Genomic DNA, 22,497 nt, shown 5'->3' on the forward strand with positions numbered 1-22,497 from the left:
CTTCCAATATGCTTAGTCCGTACTAAGCAGGTGTCTAGCCTGCTTCCAAATGAAGTCCTAGGAGTTGGCCATTCACCATCTTATGCTGCTCAACTAAGGTGGGCCCTTCTGGCTTGGTGGGCATCAACATCCTCCTGCCATTCAGCAACTGCCCCAGCTCTGAAGATGGCATTCTCACTGAGCTCCCCCAGGACCATTCTCTGAGGCACACAGGAGGAGAAAGGGGAGGAAGGCTGCTTGAGCCCCAACAGTAAGTCCAGATGTTTGTTCCCCAGGCCAGAGTGGAGGCTCAGCTCAGTAACCATCACTGACATTCCACTCTGGATGGCCCTGATACAAAGCCGAAGGACAGGGTGACACTCACAGCTCGGCCTCTCTGCTCCCAAAGCAACCTCACCTCAAAAGGTTGGATGGCCACAGTCGGGTCCAGGAGAGCTTCATCTCCCGAGTGCGGCAGCATCTGAGCCTCCACACGCAGAGGCTCCTCAGGGCAAGCATCGCTGGTTAGGGTAAGTAGGTGGTAGCTAACCAGCATCCAAGCAGAAACGGAGTCACCTTTTCACCCCAAGAAAGCTCATCTAAAACTCCACCAAAGCCTTCCTTACCAGCCTGCCCCCGAGCCGATTTCTAGGGAAGCACAAAGAGGATTGGCGGGAACCCCAAGTCCTTGAAGAAACAGCAGCAATGAACATAGAGGATTTATAAGCTAGAGGCCCTCTCTGACGCAGGTAAAATAGGATGCCCTATTGGACCACCCCCAGTACCCTGGTCCAGTATGAATGGTACTGCTGTATAAAGCAGAGCCAGGCACTGTGCAAAGCCCAAAGGGAGAGAAATGCAATCCCAGGAAAACATGCAAACACTGGTGATGGTTTTACAACACGGTCCCCAAATTCTTTGATGTGTCTCCTGTCTCTTGAATCTAGGCTCTGACTACTTGACCAGCAGAAGAGAGAAAAAATGTATACATGCCACTTTTCAGGCGTAGGCCTCAAGCAAGCAGCAGCTTCTATGTCCTGTCTCCCATGCTGTGCGGAGGCCTAGGCCACGTGGAGAGGGAACACGGGGTGTTCTGACAACAGTTGTTAAGCATCTTAGAAGCCTTAGTATTTACAAGGGATCTGCAAGGCATACTCTTATGATCCTTAGGAGGCCTTTTGTCTGTGTGTGTGAGTCTGTGAGGCAACACTTTAAATCTTTTTTTAGGCCTTGACAAAGGGATCTTTCAGTCCTACTCTAGATTTTTGAGGAAAAAAAAAATTTATTGAGGGATAATTAGAGCACAATAAACTCTGCAATTTAGATAGCTTTTTCTTTTTTAAATTGATTTTAGAGAGAGAGGAAGGGGGGAGAGAAAAAGAGAAAAACATCGATCCATTTCTGCTTATGTCCTGACCTGGGATCGAACCAGCAACCTCTGTGTACCAGGATGACACTCTAGCCAACCAAGCTCTCCGGCCACGGCTAAGCTGTGCAATTTAAAGTGTACAGTTTGATGAATTCACACAAACACACTCATAGACACTATAAAACTGTCACCATAATCTGGAAGCCTTCTCTTTTTTATTCTTTTTTTTTTTAATTACAGTTTACTTGTTTTTTTTTTTACAGAGACAGAGAGTCAGAGAGAGGGATAGATAGGGACAGACAAACAGGAAATGGAGAAAGATGAGAAGCATCAATCATTAGTTTTTCATTGTGACACCTTAGTTGTTCATTGATTGCTTTCCATATATGCCTTGACCGTGGGTCTACAGCAGACCGAGTAACCCCTTGCTCGAGCCAGCGATCCTGGGTCCAAGCTGGTGAGCTTTTTGCTCAAACCAGATGAGCCCACGCTCAAACTGGTGACCTCAGGGTCTTGAACCTGGGTCCTCTGCATCCCAGTCTGACGCTCTATCCACTGCGCTACCGCCTGGTCAGGCTACAGTTTACTTTCAATATTATTTTATATTGGTTTCAGATATACAGCACAGTAGTTAAGACAATCATCTACTTTATAAAGTGTTCCCTACGATATTTCTTGTGCCCACGTGGCACCATACATACATAGTTATTACAATATTATTGACTAGATTCTCTATGCTGTACTTTATATCCCCAGACTATTCTGTAACTACCAATTTGCACTTCTTAGTTCCTGCACCTCTTCACCCAGCCCCCAACCCCCTTTCCCTCCGGCAGCCATCTGTCGGCTTTCTGTGTTTATGAGTCTCAATTTTGTCCGCTCATTTATTTTGTCCTTTAGATTACACATATAAGTGAAATTTGTCTTTTCACTTATATGTGAAAAGATATTTGTCTTTTCCCTGACTAACTTATTTCACTGAGCATAACACCCTCAAGGTCCATCCATGCTGTTGCAAATGGTGAGATTTCATTCTTTTTTATGTGGAAACCATTTCTTAATTGAATGGTTTCCTGTCTAGAGAGAATGAGAATGAAATAAGTTTTCATTTCTAATCCAGAAAACCCCCTTTCATTTGTTTCTATTCAATCTTGCTCGAAAACTGAACAGTTCCTTTTTCGGGCTCACCTCTTTTCTCTTTCACTGTGGGCAGCTGAGCAGGCTGACAGGTGTGTAGTCGGGAGGCACAGTACTCAGGGAACTGCACACAACAGAAAAGGCTGCACCCAAAGAGTCGCAGCTCTGCCTGGGCCCGATTTAGATAACAAGATCCTAGAGCTCAAGCTGATATCATTACTGGGATGAGACCTGGGATCTCAAAGGAGAGCCTGAGTATATATTGCATGGGGGAAGGATGGGAATTTTTGTGACCAGAGAGCAGACTGTGGCAGATTGTATTGCCCAAAGACAGTGACCTCAACACAGTCCATCTCACGGGCCCTTCTCACGGTGCGATGCTGATGCTCCTCCTGTCAACCGAGAACCGTTTTCCTTCCCCTCGTGCGGTGCTGTGATTTATAATAATATTTGTGATTTATAATAATATTTGGTCTTTATCCCCACTTCTGGCAGAGTTCCTAAAACTCTTGGAATTTCCTAAGGAACAGCTGGGATAAAGGTGTCTTTTGTGCTGTTAATGAAGTGACTTTTGGACCCCATCTAAGGTTAGGAGTCGATTTCCAGGACAATCAACCTTGTGATAAGGGGGTTGGAATTTTTAGGCCGAGCCTCTGACCTCTGTGGAGGAGAGAAGGTCTGGTAGTTGAATCAATCAGCAATGGCCAATGATTTAATCAGTCATGCCTATGTAATAAAGCCTCCACAAAAACCCAAAAGGACAAGGCAGAGAGCTTCCAAGCGGGTGAACCAGAAAGCTTCCACGTGCGACCGTGCTGGGCTCAACCTCCATGGGGACAGAAGTTCTTTGGCTCTGGACTTCACTCTATATATCTCTACATCTGGTTGTTGATTCTTATCCTTGAATGTATCATTTATAATTAACTGGTAATCTAGTGAGCTAACAGTTTCCTGGGTTCTGTAAGCAGCTCTAGCAAATTAAGCCCACGGAGGGTAGTCCTAGGAACCTCTGATTTAGTCAGTCAGAAGCACAGGTGACAACCTGGGCTCACAACAAGCATCGGAAGTGGAAGGCAGTCTCATGAGGCTGAACCCTGAACCTGGGGAATCTGATGCTCTACCGTGTCAGAAATGAGTTGAATTGTAGGACACCCAGACACTGTAGGAGAATTGCTTAGCAGTGTGGAAGAACCCCCTATAGGGAGGTCCTCCCCCCAACACATACACACTCCCACAGTGGAATTGTGAAGCTCTTTACCTTGAACTTAGGCAGCCCTCTGTTATTGCCTTAATGAATAGAGTAAAATAGAAAAAACTCTATGCGACTGCTGAGGTTAGGTCATTAAAAAACCACACATTTCTGATTTGTTCTCTTGAGATGTTCCCTCGTAGAGCCCTGATATCACGCTGTGAAAGCATACAACCAAATGCAAAGGCCATAGGGAGGTGTGCCCAAGCTGATGTCCCCTCTGACTGCCAGCGTCAACAGTCAGAACTGTAAGTGAACAAGCCTTCAGATGACCCAGTCCCTAGCCACTGAGTCACCCCAACCTTCAAGCCACCCCAAGTGATGCTGCAAGGACTAGAGACAGACTTTCCCTAATGAGCCCTCCCCAAAAGCAATTTATTAGCAAACTAAATGACTGTTAATGTTTTAAGCCACGAACACATTGTTTTAAGGCACAAATATTTAAGCCAACCTTAGTTTAGGGTCATTTGTTATGCAATGGTAAATGACCAGACCAACACTGATGATATGGTTGGGTTCTAGGAAGGACTAAGGCCATAGGCCCTCCTGAGGGACAGCCTGCACGGCCAGGCTCTTTTATCTATAGTCATTACTCTCAGGAGAGTTTTTTTCCCTATAAACTCTTAACCTCTTCCTGAAATCTAAGGCACAGCATTCAAATCTGGCCCTGCTTTGGCAATGGGATCCCAAGACCTCTCTGGATTTCGCCATATCACAAACTAAGGCCTCCTTTGCACAGAAACCTGCACATGTGAGTTGACATGGTCCCACTGTCAATTAGCTCTGTGGGCTTTAGCTTCCGCATATGTAACAGTAAGTAACTGAGCCAAAAGAATCCCAAGATTCCCCTCCAACTCTAAGAATCCAAAAGAATATGAGCTGTGCCTGCAATGAGCTCCAATGAGAAGGGAAAGGAGTCCCACACAAAGGTCCACCCTGTGAGGCACTATTTGATTAAGTGCCATTGGAGGCTTCAGACAGAGGGTTCTGAGAGTGAATACGGAGGAGAGAGAAATCCTTCCTAGTTGGGAGGTCAAGGAAAGCACTGGGAGGGAAATGACTAACCTTTTTTTTTTTTGCATCCAGGCTGGCAGAAATGTAAGGTTTGCATTAGAGAGCAGTAAGATAAGGGTAGAAAGAAAGCCTTACAAGCCAGGCCAAATTTGACCTTATCATAGATGACAGTAGTGTTTAAGCAGGGAGATTCCAGCAATGTGTATAGGGAGGGGAACGCAGCGGCACAGGAAAATAAATAAATACATAAATAACAGCAGGATCAAGCAAGCTAGCCTTAAGTTCTTCCTCCATTAGCTTTGTATCATTTGTTCTAAGAAGCTGACCTCCCAGCCATCTAGCTAACTGGTCAACAAATCATTACTGTTTTCTACACATTAGGCATTGCTCCAGGCTCAGCATAGAGGGAAAGAAATCAGTCTAAGTCTTTGACCCCGACAAGTCTACATGGTTACAGGCGCCTAGGTTTCCCACATACAGTACTGACAGCCTATGTTTCCAGGGCGCAAGACCCAGCAGCTCCACCATGAAGAAGCCATAGAGGAAATCAGCAGGCACGATACGTCTACTGAGAGCAGCCTTTCCTGCCTGCCAGGTCTTACAGCACGTGTGAAGTCTCCTGGGAGCAACAGGGGGCAACCTTCACACCATCTAGGAGGCTGAATTAGCTCTAAGCCTAACTCCTCCTTGTTTACAAGTCACCAAGCTGCACCCCAGCTCATCAACACCAATGTCCTGAAGCCTGACCTCTCGGATCCCCCCACACACACTCAGAATTGGATGCAACCAAATCTGAGCTGGAGTAGGAACAGCCGGTGGGGAGGGTGTAGCTGGCAACTAAGGGTGAAGCCTCATCAACAAAGAGAATGGGAAATCTACTCCAGGAGACCAAAGCACGGCACTGAACACTTTGCTGGTCAAATGAAAAGGCTTAGATTTCCTCCTCCAGCATATAAAGCTTGCCAAATTAAGACTGGGATGCAAAGAAAAAGGAAGAATATAAATTAGCAAAACACCCATAAAAATCTAATCATGGAATGGAATTCAGGATCTTTAACCCAAACTGGCTTAATGGTAGCACCAGTGAAGGCTTATTCAAATCAAGGAAACAGCCTTGCTAATATATATCTTGACATTTTCACAGGGTCTCGTCAGCCCTGCCCCACCAGTTTCCCAGGCCCCAGAGTACACCTCGTCTCTGAATCTAATATAAATGCCTGTTAGTACACTGGCTTCCTCTGCCTCCATGTGGATGATGGGGAGGTCCCCGAGGCAGCCAGGGCGTTAGAGGCCCAGCTTTTCCAAGCCCTAGGACCCCTGCACTCCCCAACCAGCTTCTGTCGGTCACACCAGGGAGTCTCTTCCCACTGGGTCTCCTGGGCTGGCAATGAAAAAAGGGCCCCGGTTACTGCTAGACTAAGAAACTGAAGGGCCAAGGTCATCAATCTAAGTTATAACTGCCTTGAAGAAAGAGATCGGATCATCCTTCTTCGCCCCCCACTGCCCACCACAGAGCACCTAGGAGGAGAGCCCTCAGTCAGGGTTCACTGACAATGACTTCCTGAGTGAACTGGTGACTTACTGCCCTATATTCAGCCCAAAGAACACCCCCCCAGAGGTGGCTGGGGGTGAAGGCAGCCAGAGAAGCCACCAGATGACAATTTCAAAATGACATCTACAGTCCAGCAGCAGCCTCTGAGAAAACGGTGTAGCTAGCCACAGAGGCCCGTGACTCCATGCCACAAGCCCGGGAAAGGGGGGAGGGGGGGGAAGAAGCGGAAATGTGGCAGGAAGGAAGGAAGGAAGGAAGGGAAGGGAAGACTTAGAAAGAAAGCTGGAAAAATGCTTTTTTTTAGGCCCATCAGAGATGTAGCTATTTACAAACACCATCCATCTTGTCATGATGGCAGGCGCAGTGGCAAACTAAAGAAAGAACAATTTTTAAAAACGTTTAAAACACATAGATACATAGTCCAAATGGAACTGGGAAACCATCAGCAGTGGCAGTGTGGGCAGAGGGCACGGTGTGCTTATTGGTCTTATTGCCACAGAGTGGATATTCAATTTCTTTGTCTAAGTGCCAAGCTTAAGTACCTAAGGTACCTAACAAGTCAGAACCTACCAACCTCTGTTCATTTGGTTGGCACAGTCCATCCAGACTGTTTCAACTGGGACCAAAACCCTGCTTGTGTGGTATAAGAAACCCGTCCTGCCTCATTTATGCCAGTGACTCCCCAGCGGCTATGTCCTACCCCCCATTTCTACCAACCACATCCAGACTCCAGCCCTGAATGAATCAAACAGATGTGGCAGCCCACCACCTCTGGCCAGACCTGAGGGTGCTACACCGACTGGGTCAGCCTGGCACTGCAAAGCCCAGACATCCAGGAAGGAAAAGCCATGCCCCAACTTAAGTTGAGCATCCTTCTCATAGCTAGTGATCCATTCTACTAGCTGAGGTATCCAAAGCCAAATCTGTCCACCCAAGATTCAGCAGGAGGGGCTTCGAAAGGTACATGAATTTAATAAATGAGCCTGGAGGTTCTCCTGGACATCAGCATCCAGCTCTGGCCAGGACCTGAGAAGCCCTGGTGAGAGCTGGGCACTACCTGCCAGCTCTGGGAGCTTTTGTCCCACCACAGGGAGGGAGCTAACCTGTATGGGGGGGCTTCATGCCAGACATTTGGCTAAGCACTGACATGTATTATACCAGTAAGTCCTCACAGCAACTCTGTGATATAAGTACTGTTTTATTTTATAGATGAGTAAATCAAGACTTTAGAGGGCATAAGAAAACACCGTGAGATCTCACTGTTCGGTAAGGAGTTAAAGCTTGGGTTTATTTTTTTTTATATAAATTTTTTTTTTTATAGAGACAGAGCGAGAGTCAGAGAGAGGGATAGATAGGGACAGACAGACAGGAACACAGAGAGATGAGAAGCATCAATTATCAGTTTTTCGTTGTGGCACTTCAGTTGTCCATTGATTGCTTTCTCATATGTACCTTGACCAGGGGGCTACAGCAGACTGAGTAACCCCTTGCTCAAGCCAGCAACCTTGGGTCCAAGCTGGTGAGCTTTGCTCAAACTAGATGAGCCCACGCTCAAGCTGGTGACCTTGGGGTCTTGAACCTGGGTCCTCCGCATCCCAGTATGACGCTCTATCCACTGCGCCACTGCTTTGTCAGGCTAAAGCTTGGGTTTAAAGACAATCCTATTGGCCCTAGCAGGTTGGCTCAGTGGTAGAGCATTGACCCAGCATATGGAAGTCCCAGGTTCGATTCCCAGCCAGTGCACAAGGAGAAGCACCCATCTGCTTCTCCATCCTTCCCCCTTTCCTTCCTCTCTGTCTCTCTCTTCCCCTCCTATAGCCAAGGCTCCATTGTACCAAAGTTGGCCTGGGTGCTGAGGGTGGCTCCATGGCCTCACTTCAGGTGCTAGAATGGCTCCGGTTGCAACAGAGCAACACCCCAGATGGGCAGAGCATTGTCCCCTAGTGGGCATGCTGGGTGGATCCCGGTTGGGCACATGTGGGAGTCTGTCTCTCTGCCTCCCCATTTCCAACTTTAGAAAAATACAAAAAATAAAAATAAAAGACAATCCGACAAATCCAAAATTGTGGTTTTTCTGTGGTCCAACACTCCCACTGTTAAAAAGAAGACAAAACCAGCAAAGTGGATTATAGGTTACGCTGACTAAAATTCCCAATGCTGCTATGTTTGCAGCCCAGCTGAAATTCTTGTAGCCCTAGACTTCTGCATGGAACTTGTATTAATGTGCATAACTGCTTTTCCACCCCCATCCCCAGTATGGTCAGCCTCCCTCACCATAGCACTGCCTAGTTCAGGGCATTCCCCGAAGCTGTCCCCATCTTGGAGGAAAGATACATCCAGAACACCAGCTGCTTCTTGCTGGCTCCACTGCTGAAGTTCCAGGCTCCTCCAACAGCACAGGGCAAAGTTTGTTTTATGATCCCCGTCTGCTCTCGCCTGTGGAGACTTATAGAACTAGAAAATGATATGTAGAGTCGAGACAACTTTTGCTTTGTGGTCAACATGACCTGGGCCCAGATTATTTAGCTGGATGACTGTCAGTCATGATGATAATCACTCACATTTTGGCAGGGATCCTACTGAGGACCCAGGCCATTTGGCTGTCCCTGGATGATACCCTCCAGTGAGCCCCATTCCCCAAGCAGTGCTCCCGGACTTACCTGCTCAGAGTCCCCCGAGGGGCCTTAGTGTCTCCAGCTCCGTGGGTGATGCTGGAATTCTTGTTGGCAGTCATGGTCATTTCGGCTGTCTGCAAACGCAGAGCCCTGCAAAGACAAGGCCTGTAAGCCAAGTTTCCATAGGCATCCAGAAGCACCTCAAATATTTCCAGATGACCTCCAAAACTGCCAACAGGGTTTCTGTGGCGGGTGGCAGGAACCACTTTCCCACATATATTTAATTCCACGTGTTACAGCTTAAGAGCCTCAGAGGACCCTAATCTGGGTTGGGAAGAGAGTCCATGAGCAAACAGCTAACTTATCTGTTCACAGAAAAATGATAAGAAAAAACAAAAACAGAAAAAACAACTCCATCTCCATCCTACCTCTTTCCATTTAAGTTAGAGTTTCCCAAATTCCTAGCATGCCATACAGCCTTTATAAATTTTGCCATATTTGTCTACCTCCTGAACAACTCCTATTCAAAACATTTCCCTGAATGAACTGGAAACTGACTTGCTCCTCTTAAAATGTTCTAAATAATTAATTATTTATACAACAAAGATTTATAGAGTGCCCATGTTCTTGTCTCTGCCATCCAGTCAAAGAATGAAACAAAGTCTCTGACCTCACACAGCTGACCTGTACCCTAGACGGGAGGAACAGACAATAAGCATGCACCTGTCACAGGTGTCTGATACATAAGCACACATTTGTACAGAATATGGATGGTGATGATAAGTGGTATGAAGAAAAACAATGAAGCAAGATTAGAGGGAGAATGAAAAAGGTCTGTTATTTTAAATAGAATGTTCAGGAAAGAACATTCTGATAAAGTGACTTTGGAGCTAATACCACAAAATTAGAAACTATCATATTTTTTTCTAATACTAATTAGAATAAAATTAACATATCTTTAGAGATTTAAGTACTTACAAAATAAAAAATGCCACTTCGTGTACCATATTTAGTTAGTGAATATATTTAGGGTACATTATTTTATGCTAAAATAATGAAAGGAAGAAAATGGTTAAAATTTAAGGGTCCATCCAGACTGCAAAGAAAGAAGTAAAATTAATTATCTCTTATTTGCAGATGGAATGATCTTGGATGCAGAAAATTCTAAGGATTCCACTAGAGAACTTCTTTTTATGTATGCTTAAGAGCTTTGTACTTTTTATTTTGAATGATTCTTCAAGAAATGATTGCAAAGAAAAGAAAATACTTTAAAGGTTTTATCATGAAACTTTCTAAATTTCTATAGCGTACAAGAAACTTCAGGTTCACTAATACAACTCTTAAAATAATATATAAAATCAGCAAGTTTGCAGGACATACAGTAATATTTTTAAAAATTGGCTCTGGCAAGTTGATTCTATGGTAGAGCATGAGCTCTGTGTGTGGATGTCCCAGGTTCAATTTTCCATCAGGGCATACAGGAAAAGCAACCATCTGCTTCTTCCCTCCTCCCCTTCTCTCTTCTCTCTCACTTTGTCTCTCTCTCCCTCTCTCTCCACCAGCCATAGCTCAATGGTTCCAGTGCATCACCCTGGGGCACTAAGTGTGGTTCCGTGTAGCCTCCAGCCTCAGGCACTAAAAATAGCTGGGTTGTAAACATAATTTCCCAGATAGGCAGAGCACTGTGGCTGCCAGGTAGATCCTGCTCAGGGTGCATGCAGGAGTCTATCTCCCATCCTTTCAATTAGAAAAGAAGAAAAAAAATCAGTTTTAATTCTACACACTAGCAGTGAACAACAGGAAAATAAACATCAAGAAAAATAATTCTGGCTTGACTGGTGGTGGCACAGTGGATGGAGTGCTGACCTGAGATGCTGAGGTCCCAGGTTCGAAACCCCAAAGCTTCAGCACAGGTTCACCAGCTTCAGTGCAGGGTTGCTGGCTTGAGCATGGGATCATCAACATGATCTCATGGTTGCTGGCTTGAAGGCCAAGGTTGCTGGCTTGAACAAGGGGTCACTGGCTCAGCTGGAATGCCCCGCCCCCCAGTCCAGGAACATATGACAAGCAATCAATGAACAACTAAAAGTGTGCCACAACTACAAGTTGATGTTTCTCATCTCTCTCCTTTCCTGTCTCTCTCTCCCCCCCCTCACTGTCTTGCAAAAAAAAAACAAAACAAAACGGAAAAAAAGAAAAGAAAGAAAGGAAAGGAAAGGAAAAAGAAAAAAAGAAAGAAAGAAAAGGAAAGGAAAAGAATTCTATTAATAACACCAAAAAGAATAAAATACTTAGGAACATTTAACAAAAGAAGTGTAACACTTGTACACTACAAACTACAAAACATCACTGAAATAACACATAAATAAATAGAAATACATCCCAGCCTGTCCTGTGGTGGCACAGTGGATAGAGCGTCAACCTGGAATGCTGAGGTTGCCAGCTCAAAACGCCGGTGCTTGCTGTGTCGAGGCACACACAGGAAGCAACTACTATCAATACTATTAGTTGATGCTTTCCGCTTCTCTCCCCTCTTTCTCTCTCTCCCTCTCTCTAAATATCAATAAATAAAATCTAAAAAAATAAAAAAGATATCCCATCATTCATGAATCAGTAAACTCAAAATTGTTAAGATGGTAATCACCAAAATGATCTAAAGATTGAGCAGAATACTCATCAATTGCAGAAACTGACCAGATAATCCTAAAATTTCACGGCAATGTAAGGGAAGCAGAGCTGCCAAAACAATCTTGAAAAAGAATAAAGTTGGAGTACTCATTCCAACTTACCAATTTCAAAACATACTATAAAGTCACAGCAATTCAGATAGTGTGTATATCCAGACAGAAAATTAACAAAGAAACAGTGGCCTTAAATGATACACTAGATCAACTGGATTTAATTGATATCATCAGAACATTTCACCCCCAAAACAGCAGAATATACATTCTTTTCAAGTGTTCATGGTACATTTTCTAGGATAGACCACATGTGTGTGTATCTATCCTAGAAATTCAAGACTGAAATTGTTTCAATAAATTTAAGACTGAAATTGTATCAAGTATCTTCTCTGATCACAATGGCATGAATCTAGAAATCAACTACAATAGAAAAACTGAAAAACCTTCAAACACTTGTAGGCTAAGTAGCAGGTTATTAAATAACAAATGTGTTTACAATAAGATCAAGGAAGAAATAAAAAATTTCCTTGAAACAAGTGAAAATGAACATACAATACAACAACCCAATATCTACGGGACACAGCAATTCCTATTAAAATACCAGCGTTGGCCTGACCAGGCGGTGGCGCAGTGGATGGAGCATCGAACTGGGATGCGGAGGACCCAGGTTCAAGACCCCGAGCTCGCCAGATTAAGCACGGGCTCATCTGGTTTGAGCAAAAAGCTCACCAGCTTGGACCCAAGGTCTCTGGCAAGGGGTTACTCAGTCTGCTGTAGCCCCACAGTCAAGGCACATATGAGAAAGCAATCAATGAACAACTAAAAGTGTCACAACGAAAAACTAATGATTGATGCTTCTCATCTCTCTCCGTTCCTGTCTGTCTGTCCCTATCTATCCCTCTCTCTGACTCTCTCTCTGTCTCTGTAAAAAATAATAATAATAAAATCAATAAATTTAAAAAATAAATAAATAAGATAAAATAAAATAAAATAAAATACCAGCGTTGTACTTCACAAACCTAGAATAAACTATTCCAGAAATTTATATGGAACCAAAAAACAAAACAAAACAAAACAAAAAAAAAACCTGAACAGCTAGCTCAGCAATCTTGAAAATGAAGAACAAAGTGGGAGGTATCACACTTCCTGATATCAAGTTATACTACCAGGCCATTATAATCAAAACAGCTTGGTATATACTAGCATAAGAACAGGCATATAGATCAATGGAACAGAACAGAGAACCCAGAAATAAACCCACACCTTTATGGACAATTGATATTTGACAAAGGAGGTAAGAGCATACAATGGAGTAAGAACAGTCTCTTTAATAAATGGTGTTGGGAAAATTGGACAGGTACATGAAAAAAAATGAAACTAGGCCATCAATTTACACCATTCACAAAAACAAACAAAATGAATAAAAGATTTAAATGTAAATCACAAAACCATAAAAATCTTGGAAGAAAACACAGTCAATAATCACTCTGATATCTTTTGTAGCAATATTTTTGCCAATATATCTCCACAGGCAAGTGAAATAAAGAACAAAATAAACAAATGGGACTATATTCAACTAAAAAGCTTTTTTGCACAGCAAAAGACACCATAACAAAATAAAAAGACAATGCATACAATGGGAGAACATATTTGCTGATACATCTGATAAGGGGTTAATAACTAAAATTTATAAATAACTTCTAAACTCAACACCAGGAAGATAAACAATCCAATTAAATAATGGACAAACAACCTGAATAGACACTTCTCCAAAGAGGACATACAGATGGCCAATAGGCATATGAAAAAATGTTCAATGTCACTAATCATGAGAAATGCAAACTGAAACCACAATGAGATACCACCTCACACCTGTCAGAATGGCTCCCATTAACAAATAAACACACAACAAGTACTGGCGAGGGTGTGGAGAAAACAGAACCCTCCTGCACTGCTGGTGGGAATGCAGACTTGTGCAGCCACTGTGGAAAACAGTGTGGCATTTCCTCAAAATATTAAAAATGGAACTGCCTTTTGATCTAGCTTTCCCATTTTTAGGAATATATCCTAAGAATCCCAAAACACTAATTCAAAAGAAGATATGCACCCCCATGTTATCACAGCATTATTTACAACAGCCAAGATCTGGAAACAGTCCAAGTGTCCATCAGTGGATGAGCGGATAAAAAAGCTGTGGTACATATACACAATAGAATACTATGCAGCTGTGAAAAAGAAGGAAATCTTACCTTTTGCGAATGGATGGATGGACCTGGAGATTATTATGCTAAGTGAAATAAGCCAGGCAGAGAAACACAAGTATCATATGATCTCACTTACATGCGAGAATCTAACGAACATGGTGAACTGAGGAACAGAATAGAGACAGAGGCGGAGTCACGGGGACAGCTGTCAGAGGGAAGGGGGGATAGGATCAGAGAAGGGGAAGGGATTAGTGAAATTATATATATATATATATATATATATATATATATATAGAGATAGATACTGATAACAGGACAGCAGATCCCAGAGGGAAGGGGGGAGGGAGTAGTCAGGGGAGAGAGATAAAGGGGATATAATGGGAGGCATGTTGTTGAAGGGGTGGGGTGAGGATGTTATATTGAGTGGGACACTTGAATCCATTTAACACAATAAATTTAAAAATTTAATTAAAATAAATAAATAAGAAAAAGCTAGTGTGATAGGTATAAAAGACTAGAAATAGAGATGAATGAAATAGAATTGAGAGTCCAGAAATAAACCCATACATTTATGGTCAACTGATTTCAACAAAGATGCTAAGACAATTTAACCAGGAAAGAAATCTCTCAACAAATGGTGGTAATACAACTGAATATTCATATGTGCAAGAATAAAGTAGGAGCCCTGGCCAGATAGCTTGGCCCGTTAGAGCAATGTCCCAGTATGCAAAGGTGGTGGATTCAATCCTCAGTCAGGGCACATACAAGGACTGATCAATGTTTCTGTCTCTCTCTTTTTCTCCCTATCTCTCTCTCTAAAATCAATCAGTAAGTTAAAAAAATAATAAAGTAGGATGCTTACCTCACACTACGCAAAAAAAATTGGGTAAAAAATGGATCATAGACTTAACTGTGAGAATTAAACTACAAAAGCAAAGCCTAGAAGAAAATATTGAGGTAAATCTTGTTTCTTCTTCGCTATGATACCAAAAATATAAGCAACAACAATAAAAAAGACATAAATTGTATTATGTCAAAATAAAAAACTTTTGTTATATTAAAAAATACTGCCAAGGCAGTAAAAAGATACCCACAGAATGGGAGAAATTATTTGCAGGTCATATATCTGCTCTAGAACTTGTATCTAGAACATATAAATAACCCTCACAACTCAATAATAGAAAGACAAATAACCCAATTAAAAAGCAGAGAATGGATTTAAATAGATATTTCTCCAAAGAAATAAAATTGGCCAATAAGCATGTGAAACAATGTTCAACATCACTGGTCATTAGGGCAATATAAATTAGAACCACAATGAGGTATTACTTCACATGCACTAGGATGACTATACTCAAAAAGACAGCTAAAAACAAGTACTAGCCTGACCTGTGGTGGCGCAGTGGATAAAGCATCAACCTGGAAACACTAAGGTTGCCAGTTCAAAACCCTGGGCTTGCCTGGTCAAGGCACATATGGAATGGAAGTTGATGCTTTCTGCTCCTCCCCCCTTCTCTCTCTCCCCCCCCCCCCATAATGAATAAATAAAATCTTTAAAAAAAAAACAAGTACTAGTGAGGCTGTGGAGAAACTGGAACTTTTATTCAAAATGTGCAGCCATTTCAGAAATTCCTCAAAAAATTATCCACAGCATTACCATATGACACATCACCATCTACTCCTGGGTATATATCTGAGAAAAGTGAAAACATTATGTCCACACAAACACTTGTGCACACAAATGTTCATAATACCATTATTCATAATAGTCAGAAAGTGGAAACAACCTAATGTTCACCAGTGGATGAATGCATAAACAAAATGTGGTGTACACATACAACGGAATATTATTTAGAAACAAAAAGGAATGAAGTACATTGATGCATTACACATTCTATAACATGAATAACCCGATGCCATTTTTTGAAATGTCCAGAATAGGGCAAATTTACAGAGACAGAAAGTAAGTCAGTAGTTGCTGAGGGCTGGGATGAAGGGAGAAGAATGGGGAAAAGACTAAAGGAGTATTGGGTTGTTGTTTTTTGGGAGGGGGAATAAAAAAAGTTCTGGAATTAGATAATAGTAATGGTTGCTTGCACACATCTGTGAATATATTAAAAACAATTGAATTATATACTTTATGTGAGTGAATTTTATGGCAGGTGAATATCTCAATGTAGATGTTAAAATAGAACAAGGGCAAAAAGAATTTTTTTCAGTGCCTTGGAGAGTGGGTGTGGGACCACCACTGTGAATGTGCCTTCAGCCTGGGCTAGCACCACCTTCACAGAAGCTGAACAATTCAGGAACAGTAGTTCTCTCACTCTGATTGGCATTCTCGTCACATGGTCCAAAATCAAGTATATTTGGATATGGACGTTAAATATATTTATTTATAACCACTAATGATCTTAATCTAGTTATTATAGAGGTCATCTATTTATTTACCATGGTGCAAATATGTGATTGGTTTTGATGATAAAAATAATCAAGTCCTAATTCTTTGTATCATTTATACTTCTTTCCTAATTTCAGCATGAACTGCATTACCTCTAATTTCTCTAACTTCCTGGAAGCTGTCAGGGATGGGGTCTCGGTGAGGGTGGTAGTGGGTGGTGAGGGAGGTGAAAAGGGAGGAAGCAGCCAGCAGGCCCAGCGTGATTACCTGGTGGTGATAGCAATGAAACATCCCTCCAAGGTGAAGACTACAGATGCTTTAAGAAGAAGGAAACCAACTCCGAGCTTCACTTTTATCCTTCATAGAGCGCAAAAAAGTCATCCCTACAGTATAATGTTAGAGAGAGGAGAAGGAGGAGTCAGTCTCACCATCGGGCATCTGTGCGCACTGGCTCTGGTGAGATACTCTTTAGTTGCACCAGTCCAGTGCAAGTTAAGTGCTTGGCATGTGGCTGTGTCTAACAGAGAGAAAGGAGAGAAGTGGGGCCTCTGGAGGCTTTCCCAGCCCAGTTTTCAGGGCCCTCAGGGAACACAGCGTTACAAGGAATCAATTTGCTGAGTATAAGCTTTCAACTGTGCCCATGGTAACAATGGTTGCAATGACAGTGTAACCCATCAAGACAACATTGGACATGCTCTAGCAGCTCCAGGGCCAGCCCCCAGGGAAAGGGCGGAAGACTTGTGAAAAGATGGAAAACTGAAGTATCTTTCTTTTTTCTTTTTCTTTTTCTTTTTTTGTGTGACAGAGACAAAGAGAGATGGAGACAGATAGGAAAGAAGAAAAATGAGAAGCATCAATTTTGTGTTGCAGCACCCTAGTTGTTCATTGAGAAACATATGTTTCTCATATGTGCCTTGACTGCGGGGCTACAGCAGAGCGAGTGACCCCTTGCTCAAGCCAGCGACCTTGGGCTCAAGCTGGTGAGCCTTGCTCAAACCAGATGAGTTTACACTCAAGCCGGCGACCTTGGGGTTTCGAACCTGGGTCCTCCGTATCCCAGTCCGCCACTCTATCCACTGCACCACCACCTCGAAAACTAAAATATCTTAAAAGAGCATGATAAAAACTATATTCTCGGCCCTGGCCGGTTGGCTCAGCAGTAGAGCGTCGGCTTGGCGTGCGGGAGACCAGGGTTTGATTCCCGGCCAGGGCATATAGGAGAAGCGCCCATTTGCTTCTCCACCCCCCACCCCCCTCCTTCCTCTCTGTCTCTCTCTTCCCCTCCCGCAGCCAAGGCTCCATTGGAGCAAAGATGGCCCGGGCGCTGGGGATGGCTCCTTGGCCTCTGCCCCAGGCGCTGGAGTGGCTCTGGTCGCGGCAGAGCAACGCCCCAGAGGGGCAGAGCATCACTCCCTGGTGGGCAGAGCGTAGCCCCTGGTGGGCGTGCCGGGTGGATCCCAGTCGGGCTCATGCGGGAGTCTGTCTGACTGTCTCTCCCCGTTTCCAGCTTCAAAAACAACAACAACAACAACAACAAAAAACTATATTCTCTTTCCGTGAATTTCCAGTGTAAGGAGTTGGACCCACTATTCTGAAATGCTGTTATGTGGTTGAATACAAGAACAGAGCCAACTTAGTAATAAGGAAGACTGTAGATGAGTCAGATATTTGCTTGGACCAAGAAGAATATGCTGTGAAGATGTAACCAAGAGAGGACTGAACCAAAATTGCTACCAGGCCCACGGCAGGGAAACCTTGGTCACACTTCTTCAGGAGCATAGCTAACATTTTCAGATGTGGCCTAGGAGTTAAGTCAGGCACTGCTAAGAACCCCAAAGGCCCCATTAAGTTAGAAAAACAGATGAAAAATATCTTCTTCTCACAGTCCTCCTTCCCACCTGCTCTCTCTAGGCCAGATCTGTCTGGGTTAGGAAATAATCTAGGGAGCTGAGGAACAGAGGACCTGGCTAGCCCTTTAAAACCTGAGCATTCTGCATGGCTGACTTCCTAGTGGACACTGCTTCTTCCAGGACCTTAAGAGCAATCCCAGGCTCTCATCTATACTTTCAGTCAAACACCTTGGCTAGTCAGGCTGCAAGGAGAGCAGCTTTGCCACTGGAAATGGAGGCAGAGAAATATGAGGCTGTTTTGCTAGTTCTCAGGCCCATCAATGGCAAAGGCTAGACAGAAATGGCATGTTTGGAAAAATGGAATTGTTGAATTATCATCTACTACCAATCACGAGTTGCTTCAAACCCCAGCTCTGACAAATTTTAAACCAGGGGTCCCCAAACTTTTTACACAGGGGACCAGTTCACTGTCTCTCAGACCGTTGGAGGGCCGCCACATACAGTGCTCCTCTCACTGACCACCAATAAAAGAGGTGCCCCTTCCGGAAGTGCGGCAGGGGGCTGGATAAATGGCCTCAGGGGGCCGCATGCGGCCCATGGGCCATAGTTTGGAGACGCCTGTTTTAAGCTATCTGAAGAGTTACAACCCAGAGAAAGAAACATAACAAGATCCCCCTAGAATTTTTCTACAAATTCTGCATTGAGACAAAGACACCAGTCCCAGACATCAAAGGTGTTATGGAAGCAGTACCTGACTTAGAGTTCAATAACTAAGATCAAACCTACCTCCATCAACTGCTACTTAAGTGACATTGCATAAGTGATCTTCAAATACTCAACTTTCTCACTATAAGAGCTATAATAAAAACATGACCTACCTCACATGATTGTTATGTTTGGCACACAGAAGCTTAATAGTAAGTAGTTTTTCTTCCATCTTATGCTTTTCTAGGTATTTGAAAAGCAACCTCTCCATTCACAAGCCTGAGTCATTTTTCAGACGTCCTGGCACTGCCATTCAATACGTTTACGCTATGCTATGCACTTGCAAGGTACAACACCTAAAAATGGATGGACACAGTCCCTGCCCTAGAGGAGCTAAATGTAAAGGGAAAAGTCAAGTAAAAGATCAAGTAAAAAGAAGGCGTTCTAGCGAGGCAACATCTGAAGTAAGCCTTCACTTATTTGTTAACCCACCATAATTGTACCTAAAGAAAAGCAAAGGCACATTTATTTATTATGAAATATGCTGCGAGATTTTTTTTTTTAGATCTGTAGAATCTGAACAAATTTCTAGGGATACTGTGGGGTGGGTTGAAGAGTTCTGCTTGTGAATTGATACCCAAGGAGTTGTCACCCTCCCAAGTCCTCTCAAACCCTCACAGGGGTCCCCAAACTTTTTACACAGGGGGGCAGTTCACTGTCCCTCAGGCCATTGGAGGGCCGCCACATACAATGCTCCTCTCACTGACCACCAATGAAAGAGGTGCCCCTTCCGGAAGTGCGGCAGGGGGCTGGATAAATGGCCTCAGGGGGCTGCATGGGGGCCGTAGTTTGGGGATGCCTGCACGTCTCAGGTTCTCACCCTGGCTGTCTAATATAATGATGAGGACTCAGAGCGCTAGGTAACCAACCTTTTTGTATGCATCCCCAGAAGAGTCAATTATGGTTCAGTTGGAATTTCCTATGGGGTTCCTGAATGTCATGAGGGATGATACCTTGGACACCTCCACAAAGATTCTTAGTTGCCTAAGAATACCCAAGATTCAAGCTGGGGGGAGGAAGTGTCCCTTATTTTCAGAGATGAACAAACTCAGGCTCTCATTTATCTAGCAAAAGGTTTTGTTTAGATCCACAGAAGGTAATTTCAATTGAAAAGCCAAAGTTAAAAACCAGCCATCCATTTTTCTCCTACTGTCCTAAATAATTTCAACCCTTAACCTTTAGCTCTGCCTCAACGATTTTAAAGAAAACAATTCAGACAAAGCTGCTTACCTTAAAACAGGGAGTTCCAGAATTCCAAGGAAAACTCACCCAAGTCTACCCGATGCAAAGTGAGGAGCTAGTGGGGCACAATGGGCCTCTGCTGGCACCTAGCATGGGTCCAGGTCTGGAAGGTGGTCTTGGGTGGGCTTCCCTGGAATCCTGCTGCACTATTACCACAATAAGACCATCTGAGTCACGGCAAGAGTATCCGAGTCACAGCACCGTAATGTCAGCAGTGAGAGGGCACAGGTGTTAGACCAGCGGAGTTGGTTCAGCAACCTCAGTACCTGAGTTCTGGCTAAGAAAGAATTCAAAGTCAAGACTCAAATTATAAGAGAAAGTTTATTTAGAAAGTCACAGAGGTAGGAGAAGTGAGCTGTAGAAGAAACGGGCTCAGGAAACAAGTTGCAGAGACAAAAGAAGGGGCCTTTGGAGCTTAGAAGAAAGAAGGATAAAGGTACACATGCCTAGGGGGAATGAGGGACAGGAAAGGCTCAGGTGTACCCCTAAGAGGGAGCGCACCTAGATTCCTTATATAATTATAACAGCTGAAGTTATAAGCACTCCATGTGTATTAAATCATTCAATCCTTGTAACAACCTTATGAAGTAGGTTTTGTTATTCCTTACACATTACAGAGGAAACAGCTCTCCCCAAGTCACAGAGCTAGAAAGTGCAAGGAATTTGAGCCCCAGTGGCCTGCACCAGTACCTTAGCCATAAGCCAGGACCCTCTGTGGTCTCCAATCTTTTTCCAATTCCATTCTATCTTTCAAGGTAGCAGATAATACAGACAGACCTGTTGTTCCAATTAGGAAGTTTAGGTTCACAAAGATTGAATGACTAGCTGAAGATCACTCACTTAGTGAAGAAACAGAGCAAGAATGTGAACTCAGCTCTGCTTGATTCTACTACTTACTTTCCTGAAAACCAGTGAAGTACTTGTTAAAAATGCAGAGTCCCAGGCCCCACCTCCAACTCCTAAATGGAAATCTGTGTGGCTGGGGCCTAGGAGTTTGCATTTTCAGAAAGCACTTTAGGGCTAGTCTTCTATACCTGAGAATATGAACACCTATGCCCTACAGCATGCTCTCGGAGGACTTGGAAAGTTATGAAGGGTCAGTGCCAACCAAGAGTTTGCCCAGCTGTGAGCAGATAAAATTGGACACTCAGTCCCCCTTCCTGCTGCCACCCCTCAGCTTCTTCTACCCTCAATGACAAAGGAGCAGGTGCCTCACTGGACAGATGACCACTGTCTCCTCTAAACAGCTTCCCCGGTCTTCAGTTGTGCCCAGAGGTCTTTTATCTCAAAACAACTCTTCCTGCTGCCTGCCTCCAAGAGTTAACAACTGCTTTCCTCACTTTATTCCTGGGGATAAGAAACTTCATACCCAAAGACATAAACTGGTTGTCTGTAACAGAAAAAAAGTCTCATTTGGCTTACCTTTTATTTGTAAAAACGTTTAATTGGTTGTCAAATATTTTTTAAATGAATGTGTACAAAAAAAAAATACAAATAAAAATTCAGATTTTAGTTTCTCTTGAAAAATCAGAAAATCTACCATCACTGTCTGCATTTTTATAGTACAAACATGGGTAAAAATAGGTTTACAGTTGTTTGTGTGGAAAAAAACATCCGGGTTATGATTATTACAATAGCTTTATTAACTCCGTTTCACGTACTCAACAACTGCAAACTGACTTTTTCCCATGCCTGTATGGCCACAGTTGGCCAGACCTAGGAAGTGGCCCATTTAGATGCAGCAAGCTCTCTCCAATTTACCACTGTCCCTCCCCACCCAACGCTGCCACCAAACACGGCTACCCAGCGCCTACAGCTGGCCAGCCTTCCGCAGCTCGGTACCTGACTCTCGCAGTCAGCAGGTGAGTGCTGCCGCCCCAGCAGGGAAGGGTTAGGAGAAACTGAGCTCTGGGCAGACACACAAAGCCTCCTGGATGGCTGAGCCTGAGCAGCTCAGGGGAAAAGAGCCCATTCCAGTGCAGGGCACTGCCTCTTGGCCACCTGAAAACCCACATCTAGTCCCCTCAAGTGCTATGGGAGGAAAGAGTCTCCAGAAGGCTCCCTGCCTTTGCTCAGGCCAGCCTTCATTTTACAACAGTCTCTCCAGCATCCCAAGTGCTCTCTCTGCTCACAGTCCAATCCCATTGCCCAATCCAGATGTTCTCCCGAAGCTCCAAGAAGAGCCCTACTGGAGGTCAGTCTCTGAAGGCAGCTCCTTTTGAGGGGTGCCCACCCTCTAAGAATAAACCTTCTTATCCTAGAGCAAAACACTGTTGCCCCCTGTTAAATGACATTTCTAAATGCATATTTGGTACTTTTCTGCAGGCTTTACTGTGGACATGACAGTATGCCTTGCCCCTGAAGAAGGAGACACTGGAACCCTCCGAGCGATGAGGACCAGGGGCAGGCACTCGGCGCGGGGCCGCCCATCCCACCGGGGCT

General features: G+C 43.8%; 1 protein-coding gene across 5 annotated transcripts in view; it reads right to left on the minus strand.

The window, feature by feature from the left end:
- DENND2B (DENN domain containing 2B) overlaps nucleotides 1-22,497 on the minus strand; it is a 180,070-nt gene that overhangs the window by 48,370 nt on the left and 109,203 nt on the right. For all 5 annotated transcript variants that reach the window (XM_066250901.1, XM_066250902.1, XM_066250903.1 and 2 more), the window contains one exon: nucleotides 8,961-9,065. In XM_066250901.1, coding sequence (XP_066106998.1) covers nucleotides 8,961-9,040 — 80 coding nt within the window. In that variant the 5' untranslated portion in view covers nucleotides 9,041-9,065. The remainder of the gene's footprint in view (nucleotides 1-8,960; nucleotides 9,066-22,497) is intronic.

Source organism: Saccopteryx bilineata, chromosome 1 (assembly GCF_036850765.1).
Source record: "Saccopteryx bilineata isolate mSacBil1 chromosome 1, mSacBil1_pri_phased_curated, whole genome shotgun sequence".
Taxonomy (NCBI): domain Eukaryota; kingdom Metazoa; phylum Chordata; class Mammalia; order Chiroptera; family Emballonuridae; genus Saccopteryx; species Saccopteryx bilineata.